At 36.7% G+C, this 19,529-nt stretch overlaps 1 protein-coding gene across 1 annotated transcript; it reads right to left on the bottom strand.

The window, feature by feature from the left end:
* rorc (RAR-related orphan receptor C) lies at positions 1-18,905 on the bottom strand. The gene is made up of 11 exons (XM_053494787.1): positions 18,778-18,905; positions 6,365-6,450; positions 6,051-6,192; positions 4,689-5,024; positions 4,447-4,566; positions 4,176-4,297; positions 2,944-3,076; positions 2,667-2,774; positions 2,407-2,517; positions 1,609-1,718; positions 1-453 (listed from the first exon to the last, which is right to left on the bottom strand). Exons 1-11 carry the CDS (start codon positions 18,785-18,787, stop codon positions 289-291), a joined length of 1,443 nt encoding a protein of 480 aa, XP_053350762.1. The 5' UTR covers positions 18,788-18,905; the 3' UTR covers positions 1-288.
* Positions 18,906-19,529: the final 624 nt, after the last annotated feature.

Below are 19,529 nucleotides of genomic sequence, written 5' to 3'. Positions count from 1 at the left end.
CGGCTACAAAACATGTTAACTATAAAATGCTACCTTTGCACATCTGGAGTCTAGACTATTAGAAAATACTGTCAGATTTAAAGGGCATCTTATTTGTAAAAACATTTTCTTCACATTACATAAAATAGCATTTGCAAAACAATACAGACTCTTATATACATCCTTGCAACATCAATTTTTGTTTTAGAATTACAATAATACAGTTAATAAATGTAAATAAATGTAGCTTTAAGACATACTGGTATATGCTCTGTGTGCTTTGTGTACAGTGCGACTGAGTGGTTGTGTTCAGAGAGTAACCATTGTGTGTACGTCAGTGTCTGAGACGAACAGCTCCTTGTAAAGTGGGGGGAAGAGGGAGTGAACAGTCAGTGGGTAATACTGTCTGAACCAGCGCAGCTTCTCAATATGCAGCGTGCACAGGTTTTTCAAAAAAGCCATCTTCTGGTACAGCTGAGAATCACAAAAATATACAAACAATCAAAACGTTTAACACTGGTCTCACGTGAGTAAGCCAAATATCAAATTGTTTTATTCATTTCATTCTTTTTCTAAATAGGTAATTTACTACCAACATACAGTACTACTGGTCAGGGAATTAGAATATTGTATTTGTGTAGTGCATTTAATAGTGGACCTTGTCGCAAAGCAGTTTCACAGGAAAATAAATTTTATATAAAGTCAGAGGTGACCGTGAATAAGACAAAACATCCCTAATATGACCTGAGGAAAAAACCTTGAGAGGAACCAGACTCAACAGAAAACACATCCTCATTTGGGTCGTACCAGGAAGTACAACCATAAATAAATCTCTTCTCTGGCTGTGTGCTTTAAGGTCAAACATATAATTGTATAACAAGATTTTTTTTCAGTTGATATCTTCTTCTTTCGGCTGCTCCTGTTAGGGGTCACCACAGCTGACCATTTGTCTCCATCTAACTCTGTCTTCCACATCTTCCCGTGTCACTTCAACCTCCTGCATGTCCTCCCTCACTACATTCAGAAACCTCCACTTTAAGCCTTTCTCCTTTCCCCATGCCTGACAGCTTCATGTCTTACATTCTCCTCCTGATATACCCCTCATTCCTCCCTCGCACATGTTCCAACCGTCTTAATCTGGCCTATTCAGCTTTGTCCCCAAACCGTCCTACCTGCACTGCCCCTCTAATACACTCATTCCTAATCCTGTCCATTCTTGTCACTCCCGAAGCAAATCTCAGCATCTTTAGTTCTGTCACCTCCAGCTTCCTGTGTTTTTGCTGGTCTCACTACCATTCTATACACTTATGGTTATGGTGGATCTGAAATCTAATTTGTGTTCAAGGTGGGAATACACCCTAAACAGGACACCAGTACATCACGGGGTACCTTGAACACACTTTCACACTCATCCACATTTAGAATCAATTTATTATGGCCAATCCAACTTCTGGAATATTTCAGACAACTGAAAGAATCCCCCATGAACATGCTAGGTGGAACATGCTAACCTGAGCTTAGGAATTAATGTATAAGGGTAAGAATAAAAAGTATCAGTAGTAATCATATTAGCATTATTAGTAGTGTGATCTTTCACACACACACTTGCCCACAAATACATTCATTCACCTTGTGCAGTAAGCTTTCTTGGTTGTCTCTGTGTAAGATGTGACTGAGGGCTAATTCCACGTCTTTTCTCACTCTCAGCACTCTGTCTCTGTCCTCCAGACATGGACGATCTGTGCACACACACACACACACACACACCTTTATAGCAGTGGAAATGTATACCTATAATATTATGTAACTTTCCTTTTTATGAAGATGTTTTGAATTTTAAACTCACAGTCAACAGATTTGTTAAGTTCTTGAAACTAAATATAGTAATTTATATCAATAAAATAATAATATAAATAAATAACACATGAAAGAATTGGATACTTTACAGTACTTTCAAATTATGGCCACAGTACAGTTTTAACTCTATTATATAGCTGTAGCACAATATATTTTTAAAAGTCATAAATATATTGTAAAGTAATTTTTTTTACATGCACAATTACATGCATGTTGCATGGGTGCAAAATATTCTGAGATGTCATGTTATAAATTACATTAAAATATCATGGTACCTGCATAATTATTGTGATTATTATTATATGTATATATATAATATTAATCGCAATAATTATTATGATTATTATTTATTTATATTTTTAATAGCCTTACATATGATGAAACAGATCATAGAATAATTTCCCCACCTATAAACATAAAATTATTCTTTTGAGATTATTTTCTTCCATAAAATTTTTTTTGTTAACTTCTCGAATTACTTAAAAAAAAGATTATAGTTTGTTTGATATTTAATTTTGTGAAGTATCTATTTGGTCTGTTGACAATAGTTAGAGGTTGAATAACCCATACCTGCGTTTATAAGCACAAGCGCGCTAAACAGCGCTACCTGCTGCTCAGTCAATCTCAGAGCACAAAGACTGTGAGCAAATTCAAATACTGATGCAATAAAATCACCACATGCTGTAACACAGATACAGACACCAAAGGTTAATCACTTCTAAAGCATTGACAATTATTAGGAACTGAACAGCAGAAAATTTATAATGGAAATGGTCAAACTTTGAAAAATCTTAACTGAGTTTTAATTGAGTTAAAATATGTAGTCTTACCAAGAGACTTGAAAAGCTCAGCTCCAGCATATTTGCCATCAAAGAAGACTGTGCTGTTCTCTGTATTAAATATCCGAGTCATACGGACTAGAACCACTTCCATCGATCCTGAATGAGAAAGATGTGCACAAACAAATGAATATAAGATGAAGTAAACAGAAATAGTCATTTAGGCAGACAAACAAAGATAAATAGTGAGTATAACATTATGCTGCAGATTTACAGTTCCTAGTGAATAGATGCATATATTCATGTTTAAGTGAGAAATGGGACTTACCACACTTGAGAAGAGCGATTTGATCATTCTGACCGAGCTGACGGAAACCTGGAATGCGCTTTGCAAACTCCACAACGTACTGTACTGCATCTGTCAGACGAACTGCACAGTGCTGCCACATCTCATCAATAGACTGCACAGAAAGAGAGAGAAATTTGATTCACCTGTCAAAGCAAACTGATTAGCTGAGTAATATATGGTTTCAAATTAAATTGTTGCTTTAAATTGTCATAAATTGTGAATCAGGAGATAAAATTCTGCTGCTTAGTGTAATAATGATGCTATTATTCTGGAATAGTAAAGGTCCCCTTCTTTTTTTTTTCTTGGAATAGCTAGTTAAAACAATTGGACATTTCACAACTTACAATATGCTGAAAGTCAAAAGTTTTTAAACACCCTATATTGAAGCCTGGTTTTTAATTTTCTTTTTCCAAAAATTTAAACATTAACCCGGGAGTGCATGTGGCTTAATCAAAATTTACATTTTTAAAATGTTAAGTAAACTAAAAGAAAATGCAAAAACTTTATCACTCTAATTAGGCACACATAGAACACAACCTGTTCCTGTTATACTGTACAGATTATATTAGCACTGTCTATAGGTATTGTATGTACAGGCGTCTTTCAGGAGTAACTTCATTCAGTACAGCACTCATATAGGGTTCCCTTAGGATCTCAGAACAAGCAGTAAGCAATAGGTTTTTACAAAGATTTATGTTAATTACTTTATTTTTTGGCATGGTTAGAACTGGTCTGTGTTGCGTGTTCACCCTGTACTCAGCGGGTTTCCCTCATAGTCCAAGGACACAAATTTAGGCTCATAGAAGTTTCCAATCTTCCTGTAGTGTATATCTGGGTCTTTGAGTGTTTGTATGCTTGTGATTGCAAAAGGTTGGGGTCCTCAGCAATGTATCTTTCCCTTACATGATTGACCGTTAGAGCTAAGCAACCACATGCAACCAACCCTCTGTTGGTTAATAAAGAAAATGATTTAACCTGCTATTATGTAGCAGAAATAGTGATTAAACTGTAATAAAGAAAGAAACTAAAGTTATTCCAAAATACTGGCCTGGCTCTGTCTGTGATTCGTTTTTTTCAGATATCAGCTTCATTCATTGGCCTAAAACCCAGATAATTCATAATCCCTAAACTTTTTGCCACTTGTCCAATCCCTTATCATAATTCAACTTGTGAGCAGTTACAAATGTCCTGTCATGCTAATGGTGTCGTACTTTGTTTTGGTAGGCATGAACCTCCTCCCCGCTGAAGAGCTTCCATTTAAGAGCCCGCAGCTCCTCCACACGATACTGACTCGTCTCCCTGTGAGAACGAAAAATGCTTGCACACAGTTCCTCTACACACACACACACACACACACACACACACATTGGTCTTGAACTTGACACAATCATTTTGTTAACACTATGAATCACACATGATGACTTAATCTCACAAGCCAAATCTGATGCAGTAATTGCCACAGAAAATACATATCTGTTTCACCTATATGCGTTGACATAGGATAGTGGCAGAACAAGCTGTCAGTCTCAAAAGCACGTAATGCCATTTCATTCCCTGGAATGCCCAGGATGGCCTCTGGTGTAGATCTTCTAGAGTCAAAGCCTAGAAAAAAGAAGGGTAAACTTAGTAAAAGAGAGAAAGAGCAGGAGGGGGGAATAATCAATCCAAGATCAGTTTTGGAACTGAAAAGGAGGAAGACATAGGTAAATAAGAGTGTCTTTAACCTCTCAGTGTCGCAAAGCTGCTGCTCTCTCCACCCCTTTGAGAACTTCTGTAGGCCAACGCATGGGCCTCTCCTGTGGCACTGCCATGATATGGATGCACCTCTGAAGAGCAGTTGAGATCTGGGTCTAGTGTGTAAGGGAAGCTGGGAACCAGGGGCTGGATTAAATGTGTTGAGCGACTTCGTGGCTCTTTGCTGGACCTGTAGGCTGGTAATGGCTCAGGCTCAGCTTGACTGGTCTGGAGACGCTGCTGTTGTTGCTGCTGCTGCTGATGCCTTTCGACCTCAGCAAAAAGAGAATCTCTCTGACGCTTAGACATGCGACCGAACTTCACCGCTAAAGAGAAAAGTGTGCAAGGATTCAAATGGATATAACAGCAAAATGCTATCATTATCAATATCGATTATACACAAAAGAAAATACACCATATATTACAAACTGACTGTTTTAAGTGAGCTCTAGACAGGTAAGCAGGTCTGACTCAATGTGTCAGTGTGCACCTGTCCTGGCTGTAGGAATGTGTGCCAGAATGAAGTTTTCTCATCAGCTGACTAAATTATGTTAAGTGTCATTTTAACATGTATGGCAAACATGATAATACACAGTAAGTTCAACTTTGTACAGTATACACCGATAAGGTTATGTAAGAGATTTTCTCCCTAAACACTGAGTCATTCTTTCTGGATAAGTGAAGGCCCTGAGTATAATTTTCAACTACTTTTCCAGAACCACTGACAAGCAAATGCTACTCTTATGCTACAATAGCCTGATTTTAATTAAGTAAGCACCTCTTTACCAAGATATCTATTGAAAACGTATTGCAAAATTTATTCTTCATCAGTTTTACTATAAATCGTTCGTAGCGTCCAGTGAGCGTGGATTAAGTGGCGAGTGTTTTCTACACATAGGAGTCAATGAGTGTTCCCACGGGCTTTGGTGACGTGCGTTTGTCCGGCTGCGTGTTTATACGGCATTAAAAAAACGTTGCATGCAGCTTTTTCTTGGCGTTCACAACCCAACGAACACAAGGAAACCGCTTCTAGTTTGTTTTCTTCGCGTTCATTTTACGCTTCGGAGGACCGGATAAATCCCATGAGCCTACATGCTATACAAAGGGAAATGCAGAAAAGGGCAAACTAAAAAAAACAATTGTTCTGGCGAAAATTTTTGCATTTCTTCATATACTACAAAAAAACTTCCGTTATTCTGGCGTTGTGCAGTCAGAGAGTGAACCTGGTAGCGGCGGGCTGTCATATCCAGTTCCCGACACACTGCCCCCACAGGTTAACACACAAACTACAATTTGGGCTGCAGGCTGACGTTAGACCGTGTGAACAAGGCCTAACTCTGTTTATCTCTTACCATCTCGGCTCATTCCCTGGGCAACACATTTCTTGAGGCGGCAGCTCTGGCAGCGGTTCCTGCTGGCGCGGTCAATGAGGCAGTTACTCTGCCTAGAGCAAGAATACTGCACACTGGAGGACTGACTCCTTCGGAAAAAACCCTGAAGGAAGAAAGATCAAGCAAAAAACAGCATAGATGCAGTGAATGAAATATGTTGAGTTTAAATTTAGTCTTAGACTTAGACTTGAGTATTCAGACGTAGAATTTATTAGTCCTATGAATTATATGTGTCAAATCCTAACAGTTAACAAAACAGACAGAAGAGTTTTCACCTTGCATCCCTCACAGGTGATGACTCCATAGTGCACGCCTGATGACTTGTCTCCACAGATCTTACAGGGAATTACCTCAATATGAGCTACACACACAGAAAAAAGCAAGTTCAGCAAGGATTGTTGTACATGATCTATGCTCTCTCTCTTTATAACATCTTTTTACTAGAAGTTACTGGCTATGGTTTCAGGAACATCCATTAGGCTGATGAATGTCCTGCTCAAAAATAGGTCCAATCAGTAACGACAAAATGTATCTCAAACCAGTGTTCAAAATGTAACGTACTACCAGATAAATTAACACATTACCTCGTCTAAGTGCTCTGTAATTACACTGTGGACAAATTTTTCTGCAGTGTAGCAGAAAATGTGTCGCTTAACATTGTAAAAATCTGGATCTAATTTGGCAAAAACTGACGGAACTGTAAGCTGTACAAAAACCTACTGAGGAAATATTTCAAATAACAGTCCTACAGTAGAGGGTCCCCCTACAAGCTGAGTAGAGAGATAACCTGTGTGTGTGTTTGTGTGTGTGTGTGTGTGTGTGTTTGTGTGTGTGTGTGTGTGTGTGTGTGTGTGTGTGTGTGTGGTCAATATTTCAGTAAATCTCCCCTGCTGACTTCTTGGAACTCAGATGTGCTTTATGTGGTTGTGTGGTGTTTACACACTGTCCTGTAACCAAAGTACCAAAATCATTCTCAGCCATGTCTAAACACACACACAAAGACAGACGCACACACACACACACACACACACACACACAACCCCCCTACACAAGTCCATAGCAGGAGGTAAATGTCCATGCTAACTAAATAATTTTTTAATGTAATAAGCGTAACCTTAAACAAACCATTATATATGCATTGTGACCTGCGGCTTGGGGTTTAACTGGTGAAAAACCTTTACTTAAGTTGCAAATATAAATCATTATCTTCACTTGTTAATGTTTGCATCACAAGCAAAATGAGGACACATATGTTATGTAGATTTCTGTCCTCGATTACCAGGAAATGGTAAGGACTCTGTCCACCACCCACATACCCCCCAAATCACTAGTATATTTGCGTGCACAAATATCAAGTTAAATAGATCAGTAAATAAAGCACAGGAGAAAATTTGATAATCAGACCCAAAAAAGATACAGTTTTAAGATGGGAAAAATATATGATGCTGTATCTAAGAGAGATTAGCATATTATTATATATTATTGCGTTAGTGCTATACTTGCTATGTGGCCTGTGTGTGAGTTTGACTGTCGAATTAGGATTTAGTGGAATAGTTAACACCATTAAACTGCATAATATATGAAGGATATTTGGCATCCAGATCTAAGTGCTTTATTGTTCAAAAAAAGGGTAATCTTCATCATTAGCATCCTTATCATCATAACTGATATGTTCACGCACAGTCAGGTGTAAGTTTTGATAGATACTTTGCTGAAAAAGACAAACTATAACCAAAATTAAAATAAATGACTGAATAAATTTGTACATAAATTAAAAAAAAATACTTCGTATTCATATCATATGACTTAGTAAAAGCAGTAATAACACAAAAAACTCATGAAACTATGTTTTGAAATACACAGAACCTATCTATATGAACCTATTTATATGAGGCGTCCTTAGTTTGAGCAAAAGTAAAACTGTACTGTCAGAGCTTTATGTCCGAATTTGGACTTTCAAGAAGTTTAACATGCTGGTGTTAAAGCTGAACATATTCAGCTATTCAGAATATACACATTTACAATACATGCAATGGCTTTGAATATTTCATAAAAATGTGTATTTTTATTCAGCTGTGGAGAACTGGTAGGAATTGGTGCCATCATGATCTATGTAATATAAAAAGTTATAATCTATTACTAAATTACATTTGTGATTATAGTAATCCAACTGAATTTCAAAAAGTGTCTTGTTATGAAATACGCACAGAGAGGAATTAAAAGTAAAAATATATTTCTTGTATATTATTATTATTATTATTACTATTATTTTTTAGATGCTCACACATCCTGTTCATTACAGCCACTGCCTAATTTGCCAAAACTGAAATGGCATTAGGGTATATTATTCTATTTATCTCAGTTATTTCAATATGCAAGTTATGAAATGCTCAATGGAATCTAAAAATAATTCATGTGAGAAATTACAACAAAGAATTTAAGCTTCCTCTTTAAACTTTTTTCCCCACCAGGTCATCAAAGGTTGTGTCGTGCTAAGAGGGCTGAGAGTGACTGGGTATTTCTCAGCCAAAAATTTAAACATCAAAAACTACAAAGTCTTGCGCAAAAAATATAGAGAGATACAAAGACGGAGAAAGAGAGAGAGAGAGTGTGGGGGAATATTTGACAGACTGAGGAGGTGGACCTGAAGTGTCAACCTCAGAGTCTTTTTAAGTGGTTTACTGGCTTCTCTTTCACTCTGACTATCCTGCTTTTATGCATTCTCTTGCTTTTTCCTTCCCTTTCTCTGTCTCTCTCACAAAGGATGTGCCTGCCAGTAAGAAACTCTTTTATCTGTGTTTTCACTGCCAGGAATGTCCATCCCCCCCTTCACTTTCTCCCACGCCCCCTCTTGTCTCCATCTTCACTTTCCTCACTATTTCTCTCCATGTTTTCTCACATTCCCTATCTGCTCCTGAGCAGGTGCTTCACACAGGTGAATAAAACCCATATACCTGCAAAACATCTCCTTCTGTGTTATATGGTTTGAATAAGGGTTTTGTTTTGTCTCTGCAAAACTGACACCGTGTGTATGAATATGGTGCAGCCACTTGTCTGCTATGATGCTGTTGATGGATACAAAAGCCTAAGACCGTGTGAGACCTGCGTTTCTGTGTCAGTGTGTGTTTATGTCAGTGTGTCAGCTCTTACGTGTGCCCTGATTATAGGTACAGGAAGGAACTCCAAAAAGCTCTTCGTATCCGCAGTGAACATAGGTGATGCTTTAAAAAGGAAGTGCGCGTTAATACTTGTAGGAGATATTTGTGTATGGAACTCTGGTATAAGTACCAGACAACACACCTGACAAGCTTTCCCATGTTAGACTGCAAGAACCACAAATTTGTGAATGTGTGCACGTACTGTATGTGTGTTGGAGGGAACAGAGACTGCAGTCGCATGCCTGGTGAATTTCCTGTTATTTGAGGTTAACAGCAACAACTAACTGAACCACAGAGTCCCTAGCACTTCTTTCTCTTTTTGTTTCTAGATTTCTTCTGGTTGGTACTATTCGTGTTTTCTACAAATTGGCTAGATCAATGAAATGCAAGATAAATGTTAGTATCTCTCTCTCTCTCTTTCTTTCTCTCTCTCACACACACACACACGCACGCAAAGAGGTAAACAGACTTAATTAGTCAAACCGATGGCCACATCAGTCGAGCAGGATATGATCTGTAGTTTATGAACTGAGAAAAAGAGAGACTACAAAATGTTTCCTAATCATCCAGCAATTTAAAAAATGCAGTCAATTAGAAAACTTTTGCATAAATAAAGCAAAAAGTGATTCATTTATGAAGCAAAGAACATGACGAATTGCACTTCCTTTAACAGCCATACACAGGCTACAAATTTATGGGTGTTGATCTACAAATAAATTGTGTTTATGGGTATGTTTAATGTGTTTGTGAGGTCAGACACTGATGTTGGGTGAGAAGGCCCTGGATCGCAGTCTGCGTTTAATTCATCCCTAAGGTGCTCTATCAGGTTGAGGTCAGGACTTTGTGCAGGCCAGGCAAGTCAAGTTCTCATCCAAACTCACGTATTCATGTCTTTAAAGACATTTCTTTGTGCACTGGTGCGCAGTCTCCTCGGAACAGGAAGGGGCCGTCTCCAAACAGTTCCTACAAAGTTGGGAGCATGAAATTGTCCAAAATGTCTTGGTATGCGGGAGCAGTAAGGCCTTGTTCACACGGGTGTTAAGTTTTTGGATAAACGAACTTACTCTGAACGTCCTAGACGTTTAAGTTGCGTTTAGTAGTGCCGCTTGATTGACTTCTACACCGACGTTCGTTTGTCTCTGTCTAACGTCAGCCTGCAGCCCAAACTGTAGTTTGTGTGTTAACCTGTGGGGGGCAGTGTGTCGGGAACTGGATATAAAAGCCCGCTGCTACCGGGTTCACTCTCTGACTGCACAACGTCGGAATAACAGGAGTTTTTTTTGTGGTATATGAAGGAATGCGAAAATTTCCGCGTAAGTTTTTCAACAATAGGCCTATATATTTTTTTTATCATTTTGCCCTTTTTCGCATTTCCCTTTGTATAGCATGTAGGATCATGGGATATATCCAGTCCTCCGAAGCGTAAAATGAACGCGAAGAAAACAAACTAAAAGCGTTTTTTTGGCGTTCGTTGGGTTGAACGCCAAGAAAAAGCTGCATGCAACGTTTTTTTTTAATGCCGTATAAACGCGCAGCCGGACAAATGCACGTCACCAAAGCCCGTGTGAACACTCTCATTGACTCCTATGTGTAGAAAACACTCGCCGATTGATTCGCGCTCACCAGACGCTACGCAAAAAAAAAAAAAACGCTCAATTTTAACGCCCGTGTGAACAAGGCTAAGGGTTCCCAACTCCTGAAAACAACCCATCACCAGTTTCAACATGACTGCACAACAGTGCACAAAATAAGGTATATAAAGATGGATGAGCGAGTGTGGTATGGAAGAACTTAACTGGCCTGCACAAGTCCTGACCTCAAGTCAAAGTCAACTTTATTGTTAATTCTGGTACATGTACAGTACATATAAAGAATTGAAATTACGCTACTCTCAGTCCCCTTACAAACAACACTAAGTACAAAAATTTCAATGTAAAAGAACAAAATAGAGTTAATAAAATAAATACATAAATAAATAAAAACCTTAAATAACCCTGACAGAGCACCTTTGGGATAAACACTACTAAACCTTCCCAGAAGAGTTTAAGATGTTATAGTTGTAAATTGCGGGCCAACATTATAATTAACACTATGTTTATATGCATACACAAGTTCATATGCATGTGAAGGCAGGTGAGTGAACACTTTTGACAATATAGTGTATGTGCAAAAACTATAAAATATAAAACATATCTGCAAATATAAAACATATATAAATAAGTATCACAATTCTATTTAAGATGTACCAGTTCTTAAAACGTACTCTTGTAGCCGAGCTGGTGGCACAGCTAAAAAAAAAGTTGACTTGGCATGCCGGAAACTCCTTATTGCTTAAAAATGGATAAGCATGTGACGACTACAGCAACTTTTGTAGGTTTTTTGTTCCACTCTGGGTTCAGTAGCTTCTAAAACGGAGTATGGATCATGCTCTTACAGGTTGCGTGCCCTCACTGATCTGACTAGCTGAGTGGGATTGGATAGTGATGTGCAACCCACATATTCGAAAGCACTCTTCCACACAGTGCTGGTAATATTGGAATTGTTCAAGTTCTATCACCTTCTAACCACAAAGTAATTTGTCATTAAGCAGTGAAGGCCTTTGTGTTCCAAATATACTTCAGAAAATAAAGTATTAAAGGTAAATGCAATTTATCACCACAGTATTCATGCAAAAGCCTGGTATGCTACAACGGGATTAATAACTTGTGCGCACAAACTAATCTACTTCACATATTTGGCGACTTTGGGGTCTCTGTATCAAAATATCAAATTATCAAATTATTAAAAGCCCATTAAAGAAAAAAATGCTTTTACATTTTAAAAGATTTTACCCTGTACATTTTTGCACAGGTGACTATGGAATTAGTTTCATTTTCTGCAACATATTTAATAAGATATCTTGCTTACTGATTTTTTTCACGTCCAGAATTATATCTATGGCTGTTAACACATAGAAAACTCTCTCTCTCTCTCTCTCTCTCTCTCTCTCTCTCTCAGGATGCAGACTTTTCCAGACCATTTATATGTTCTATTCCTATCTTCAAAATCTAATGTCTCTCTAGATGTTGTCTGATATGAAGAATTACTTACTATCGCAAATAGAGAAAACACACACACAAAGTATACTTAGCAATCTAATTTTGCATTCCCCCACTAAAACCACATGCTGATATAGAGTGAATGCTCTGTCTCTGCTTTCCACCTCTCCTCCATCTATCCACCTCGACCACATGCTGATACGCACAAAAAACAGTCACATTTATTCTGCCCTCATTCCTTATCTAAACCCTTACTCTGTCTATCTCTCCTAGCTAACCACTCACAAAGGAAAAGGCTTGCAGACTTACCAGTGAAAGAGCAGTAAAATGAAAGTGAAGATAGGTGTGCTGTATCAGATATGAACAGATAATAGCAAAACTCAGCACACAAAATCCAAAAAAGCTTGCATGACTAGATAATTCGCAGACACACACAACATGAGTGTCGGTAATGTCTCAAAGATGAACAAATTAAACTCATCGTCAATTTTCTCATTGTCAGTTTGTATGTTGTCTTTAAATATTGCCATTAAAATAAAAATCTTAGGCCTCAATTTTATTTGATTGTATCTTACAGAAGTTATGCTCATTTACAGAAACAAAGATACAATCTTGCTTTTGACCTGTAACCGTAAGTAAGAGATCTGATTTTATCTTGTAAAGCCTGCGGCTGATGAAACCAAACAAAGGCCTTACCAAAAGGGGAAAATGCACAATCCTGCTGTTTCTTAGCAATGCAAATTGCAAGTTTACTGATGGAGAAAGTTCTGGATTCTCATGATTACTACATGTGGGATTTTCCTTTTGTGTGTGTCAGTTTATTTGTTTTTGCAAAAATAAAACCAGCTCGGTCATGGCCGACCCTGTCAGGATTGCTGGTGCAGCCAATGTTAAGTCTCATTGCACAGCAATACTACAGCAGGCAAAACGCCAGAGATGTTTAGTTGATATAAACCAAAAATGTATACTAGCACCAATAGTAGTTTTTTTTTTCCATGTAACATTCCTGTTTTTTTTTTCCTGATTACATGATCAGAATGGTAAGGGAGCATCAGTAGCAGTTCAACTTCCTTGGTGTGAGACTGCATTCAGAGCTAGCTAGGTTAATCAAGGTGAGATATCACATTGCTCACATACAATAATTATTTTAAATTGTCTGCTTGAACAACTAAATATATTACTAAAATGGTCCATAATGCTGTAAGGAACCATATTGTACTAAGTTGTATAATTTCTGATCAAATCATATCAATGGATTAGCTACTGTGATTGTTAGTAACTAAATGATTACATTTTAAATGATCTAATCATTAATTATTGATGACACTATCCGTTTGCGACCTACATTTGTAAACGGCATCTTCAAATTTCCATTAAGAAACACAAACAGCACTGAAAACATAGTTAATGACATGTATACACAGATCAGCCATGACATAACACAAAACCTTATGCCCAGTATAGCTGCATGGTTTGTCCGGCCCATCCCTTAGGTGCCAGATTGGATTGGATTCTGAAAGTTTGAAGGTGTGCAACTGTGTAACAGGTTGCGGTAAACTGGGTGTTCTGGTGCCCTTTTATTATGGTCAGCGTTTACTTTGCATTGGCTTTTTTGTGAGATTGGACTAAACAGGCTGGCTTTTGATACCCGCAGGCATAGGTGAGCCTATGATGTTAGTTAATGTAATGTACTATATTTGTACATATATATGTATGTGTGTGTGTGTGTATGTAGTTTTATACAGCCTTCAGCAAGGACTAGAACCTGCAGAGAAAGGGGAAAAGAAGTGTCTCAGTGCTCAGTACTCGCAGAACCGAGCTCGCAGAAAAGTGCACTCATTTATGCGAGGTCTTTTGCAAGCTTGATTGATGTTAGTGAATACTTCTGTGTGCACCCAATTTGCAGCCCCTTGTCCTCATTTTTAATGACCACACTCGCTGGTACGACTGGTATCTATGGTGTCACAGTTCCTAAAACTGACCTCAGATTAGCTCAGGCTAAAACACCATAGCCTGAGATCTGACCTGAAAAAACATATATGTCTACAGCAAAGGCCCAAGTGCATTTCCCCTTAATAACAGTTCTGCACTTATATAACAATCTCAAAAATGCTCAGTGGTATTAATGTAGGATATTGCATTGTCCAACATGTTTAAAGATACCGTTATTTTCATATGTGGACACACTTGTGCTGTGCAAATAAAAGAAAGACAAGCTGACAAGACCATTTAATAGCAGAGATGAGAACATTTCCGTAAATAGGTCAGCAATTACATTAATACTTGAAATTGTATGACATCAGAGTTATACTGTATGTAGGGTTGATGTATTCTTGTTTTTGATGTGGCTTTTATGCAGTGGAAGTGGAAAATCAGCCACTAATTGATGCTGGATTGTTGTGAGTGAATACCTGGTAAACACTTCTTTCTCTCTTTTTCCCCCCTGAAACCCCCGTCAGCATTTTGTATTTTAAATGCTTAAAAACCTCAAAGTTCCACTAACGGAAATCCTTGAGATGAACATAAGACATAAAAAAACAACAGACAGACAAAAAGAAAAAACATTAAGATCAAGGTTTAAAGTCTCAAAACGGGTACAAACTAAGTTTATTTAAGATGACAAATCTATGTTTTTATTTTCGCTGAGCTCAATTCATAGACAATAATGTGTTTCTGAGTTAGAATTCTAAGAGGTTTATGATCTTGATATATTGGTTTTGCTTAAAGCCCCTATAATATATTTTACCGAATTTACTATATTTACTATATTTACTTCAGAATAAAGACAAAGTAAATTTACAAGTAAAATCCAAATGCACATACATATTTAAAAAAGCTTTTTTTTTTTTTTGTCTTTCCTAAAAAAAAAGGAAGAAATGGACATGAAAGGATAAAACTGATCAAGGTGTAATGTCTCAGAAAGGCACAGAGTGATTTTAAATACATTTAGGCTAGAAGCTGGTGATAAATATCAAATGATACATACATAAACAAAGCAGTTAATGAGCACAAGCACACACATTTCGTAATACCAAGAAACTTCATAATAAAATCTTTTGACAATTTATACAAATATATAGTATATCTCAATTTCACATCTAAATATTTGCAGTGATTTTGTATTGGATGAACTTGTAATAACTTTTAATTTCAACTTCTTATGAATTGTCATATTTTACTTTAAAGTACACTCTTAAGAGTAAAATGATTAATTGTATTTTTAACTGTTCAGAACTTCTTATACTTGGAGCGCCATCCCACAGGGTACTTCAAAGAACTTTTTAAAAGTATATTTAGTTTAAAGTCCCATAAGGCATGCACAAATAAATGTAAAGCTTATATATTATATAAAAGTTTATTATAATTTAATTTTTTACGAAATGTTGTATTTTAGATATTTAAATAAATTTTAATATGACTATAAAAAAAAACATCCCAGAGGCTTCAATCACAATTGTTTCATACTGCTCATGACATTCTGTGAATCTTCGTCAGAAGGCCCGTTGGTTGTTTCCAGTGAAACATTAAAAATAACAACAACAAAGATCTTTGTGATGTTTCATACATGATACGTAAGTGTATGCACTATCTAACCATAAAAATGCTGAACAAGGACAGTAGCAGAAAAATGCGGAGCATTTAGATCATTGGTATATTAAATAAAGACGAATAAAGACACAATAAAGTGTGACGATCAGCATTTTGTAACTCAGAAGTTGTATGCCATATATAAACCAATTTATCAACATATAAAATAAGGTTCTATTGTCGTGACCAAAAATATAAATAATATTTATATAGGGTGGAAATATGTTATTATTACTCTAAAAAATCCAGTACATTTACAATGTAAAGAAGTAATTATAAAAGAAATTTTGGGATTGAACATAGCATAAAGCAAAACTGTATGCTATGTATAGTACTGTAAGCAAAAATGCACACCTGTGTATACATGTATACCAAACACACATTAACACATTTGGCTCCGAATGGGTGACCACAGTAACAAAGCAGTTTTGCAGCTGGTAAAGTTTTCACTAGCGGCACATTCATGATGTGTCTACATGTGTGAAATGAGAATCTAGTGCAGTGCAATCGTGTCATCCTGCAGATTCAAATTATATTCGAATAATGTCTAGGACTGACAGTGTTGAAAATAACTCTCTCTGTACCTCTCTGCTCATCCCACCTTATCCCTGGCTTAACTGAACGCACTCGACAGCCTCTCACAGCATAAACAGTCATAAAGCCTTTACAGTTTGTATCAGAACGTTACAATATATTTTTCACCAAACACATTTATTGAGGAATGGCAGATTCTATGGTTTAAATCTGTATGTATACACTTGTTTAAAAGATATGAATTATAAATATATCATTTGTATAAATTATAAATATATAAAAATATATAAGTGCATCCTTTACACAAATGGAAAAATACTGAGATTTAATTGTGTTATATTTAGCAAAAATCAGTTTGACTTTTTAAAAAATTTTATTAATTAAAGACACGCAAAACTAATTGTAATGGTTAATTGTATAGATCTACTACATAGGTGACTGATCTAAAAATTATAATAACTGAATATATTTTCACTCTTAGCTGAAAAGGACCTCTGTGAAATCATGGAGTCAATATCCAATTTCTGTAAGTTGAATTTGTGACATTTGAATTTGAATCAGTTTGACCTAATTATTTTAATAATTCAGAACTTGTGAATATAAATTAAGCAAATACTTAATATAGAGGAATGCTATCATATAATTACATTCTATTCTGACCCATCATTACTCTAATCCCAAAACTAATTCATAAAAGCGCAATATCTTTTTAGCTATCTTGGACTGCGCATAACATCAATTAGCCAAAAAAAAAGCATAAGGTTGTGCGAGTAGTGTGGGCACCAAGGCAAAATGTCATTTTTAAACCATGTTTACAACCGCAACTATTGCAAAGGTCATCATCAGGCATTCCTAAATGGTCTAGCTGGGAAACACACATATGTGTATTTGAATCTCCAAATTAGGCCTAAAAGCAGAAACTCGAATTTAATAAAATCGATTTCAACATGAGCTTGCACATGTATTAGTAAGGATGTTGTTGCGTAGATATTGCAATGGTTTTATGAAATGACTGTCGCTAGAGAATATGTTTACGACATGAACACAGAACAAGCAAATCAAACAGACATCACAGTGTGCGAAAAAATATTGTAAAATGTAAACGTATAGTGTTCAAAATGTGCTTATACCCGCTATTAAATAATATTCTGAACATTGTGGAAAAATAAAGGACTATATGCAAAATGTCTTGAATGTTGAATGGCCTTGGCTTCTTAAGCCAGTCAAAATGCATACCGTTATCCTGTATGTAAACAAGATAAGTTTTAATTCAATGCTATACTCAACAAACCTATGCAGTCAAAAATACATGTTTTTACATGACTTCGACCTTTACCTGGTTGTTATGTGTTCAGTGTATGTCCTACTGCAGATTTGCTGTATTTACCACTTTAAAGGTACTTTCCACCACTGACACCACTGAGATTTGCATTTATTTCAAAGAGAGAATATGCACTGACTCCTGGGTTTCTAAAGTAAGGACGAGGGCAGACATGCACTCTATTGTGGCATGCTTAATGTTCAAGTATGTGTCAGAGGAGAAACGAAAACCCCCTCTCATTCAGTTCACTAAGAGAAGCTCCTATCCCACACCTACAGAAACACTCAGATCGCTAAAGCTTTACCACTTTATGAGTCCAAATGTTCTCCACAATAAACAAGCTAAGGAAATACATAACCTTTCATGAAGATACATTAGAGTGCATTTTTCTAAGATTAAAGAGTTCACTCTGGCCAGTTTTTCAAATTGCAATTTGCTTTCATCCCACATACACTCATTCTGTTTAAAAAACATTAAGATCAATAAAATTCCTTTTTCCTTGTCATTTTGTCAGAGCAATATTTATGACGGAAGTCTGCTCAGTTAATTCAATGACCGGAAATACGTTCGATATTTAAAATCCACCTTTATTAAAGCAAAAGTTTTTTATATATATAAATTGACGATGGATGTTGATACATCTCACACACTGACTAACATATGAGAATCACTAATGCAAGCTGACACTTAATTTACAGGTTTTATGATCAGCGGTAATATGGCGGCATTAGTTGCACGCAATCAGCGATTTAACCATGGCAGCGGCACAGACTTTGCTAAATTTTAAGAAGATTCATCTTTTAACAACTACATCTGGCCCAAACTAAAACACAAAGCTTTGAAGCGTTTAGAACCAAAATACACAGTGCTCTTCGTTTAGCAATGTAGGCTTCCAACCACGACGATGTAAACTGTCAGACAACAGGCAGCGGTGTGGAATACATAAATTTGTTGTGATGTAAACAAGCTTCTCTCACACACCCACACAGACATACAACATCAAACATGAACTTAAAATATATATATATACAAAACACACTAGTTCCTACCTCGCATCATCTTCACAGTACGTGTGAACTTCTCTGTTAAAGTTGGATTTTTTTTTTGTAAATATCACTCACACTCTCTTTCACAATCTGACACCTTGATGATACTGTTAAAGTGTGGCAGATCAGAGAGAGATTAGACGGTTTACTCTTGACGTGTGAATGTGTGTGTATGTGTGTGTGAGGGCACGTGTGTGCGTTTGAGAGTGACAGCGGGTTGTCCCTATCATGCAAACTAACTCTCAGTCACTCTTTTCATCTCTTCTTGCATTGCTTTTCCTTAAATTTCCTTAAATATGAACTCATATATAATGATGATTAATAGATAGTCCATGATTTGGAATTATTAAGGACTTTTGTTTTTGAAGATCGCTCGTACATGTGTCTGGCAGATCACCTCACATCAATCTCTGCTCTTACATAACCTGATCCTTTTATTATTTCTCTCTCTCCTCTGACACATACCAACTTTACTTCTGATGATCATTATCTAATAACGCCAAACGCATGATATTACAATGTACTGAAAATAACCACAAACCACTAAAACAGCCTTTACATGCCCAGCTTTAAAAATGGGGATAAACCAGAGAGACAATAAAATATTGAACAGAAAGACAGTAAAAAGTGATCTCTATTGGAGTGTGTATGTGTGTATGTGTGTATGTGTGTATGTGTGTGTGTGTGTGTGTGTGTGTGTGTGTGTGTGTGTGTGTGTGTGTTCGTTCGTTCAGAGAGAACAATGCACAGTTTGC

This window comes from Clarias gariepinus, chromosome 4 (genome assembly GCF_024256425.1).
Source record: "Clarias gariepinus isolate MV-2021 ecotype Netherlands chromosome 4, CGAR_prim_01v2, whole genome shotgun sequence".
Classification (NCBI taxonomy): domain Eukaryota; kingdom Metazoa; phylum Chordata; class Actinopteri; order Siluriformes; family Clariidae; genus Clarias; species Clarias gariepinus.
This window is presented reverse-complemented; position numbering and strand designations above follow the sequence as displayed.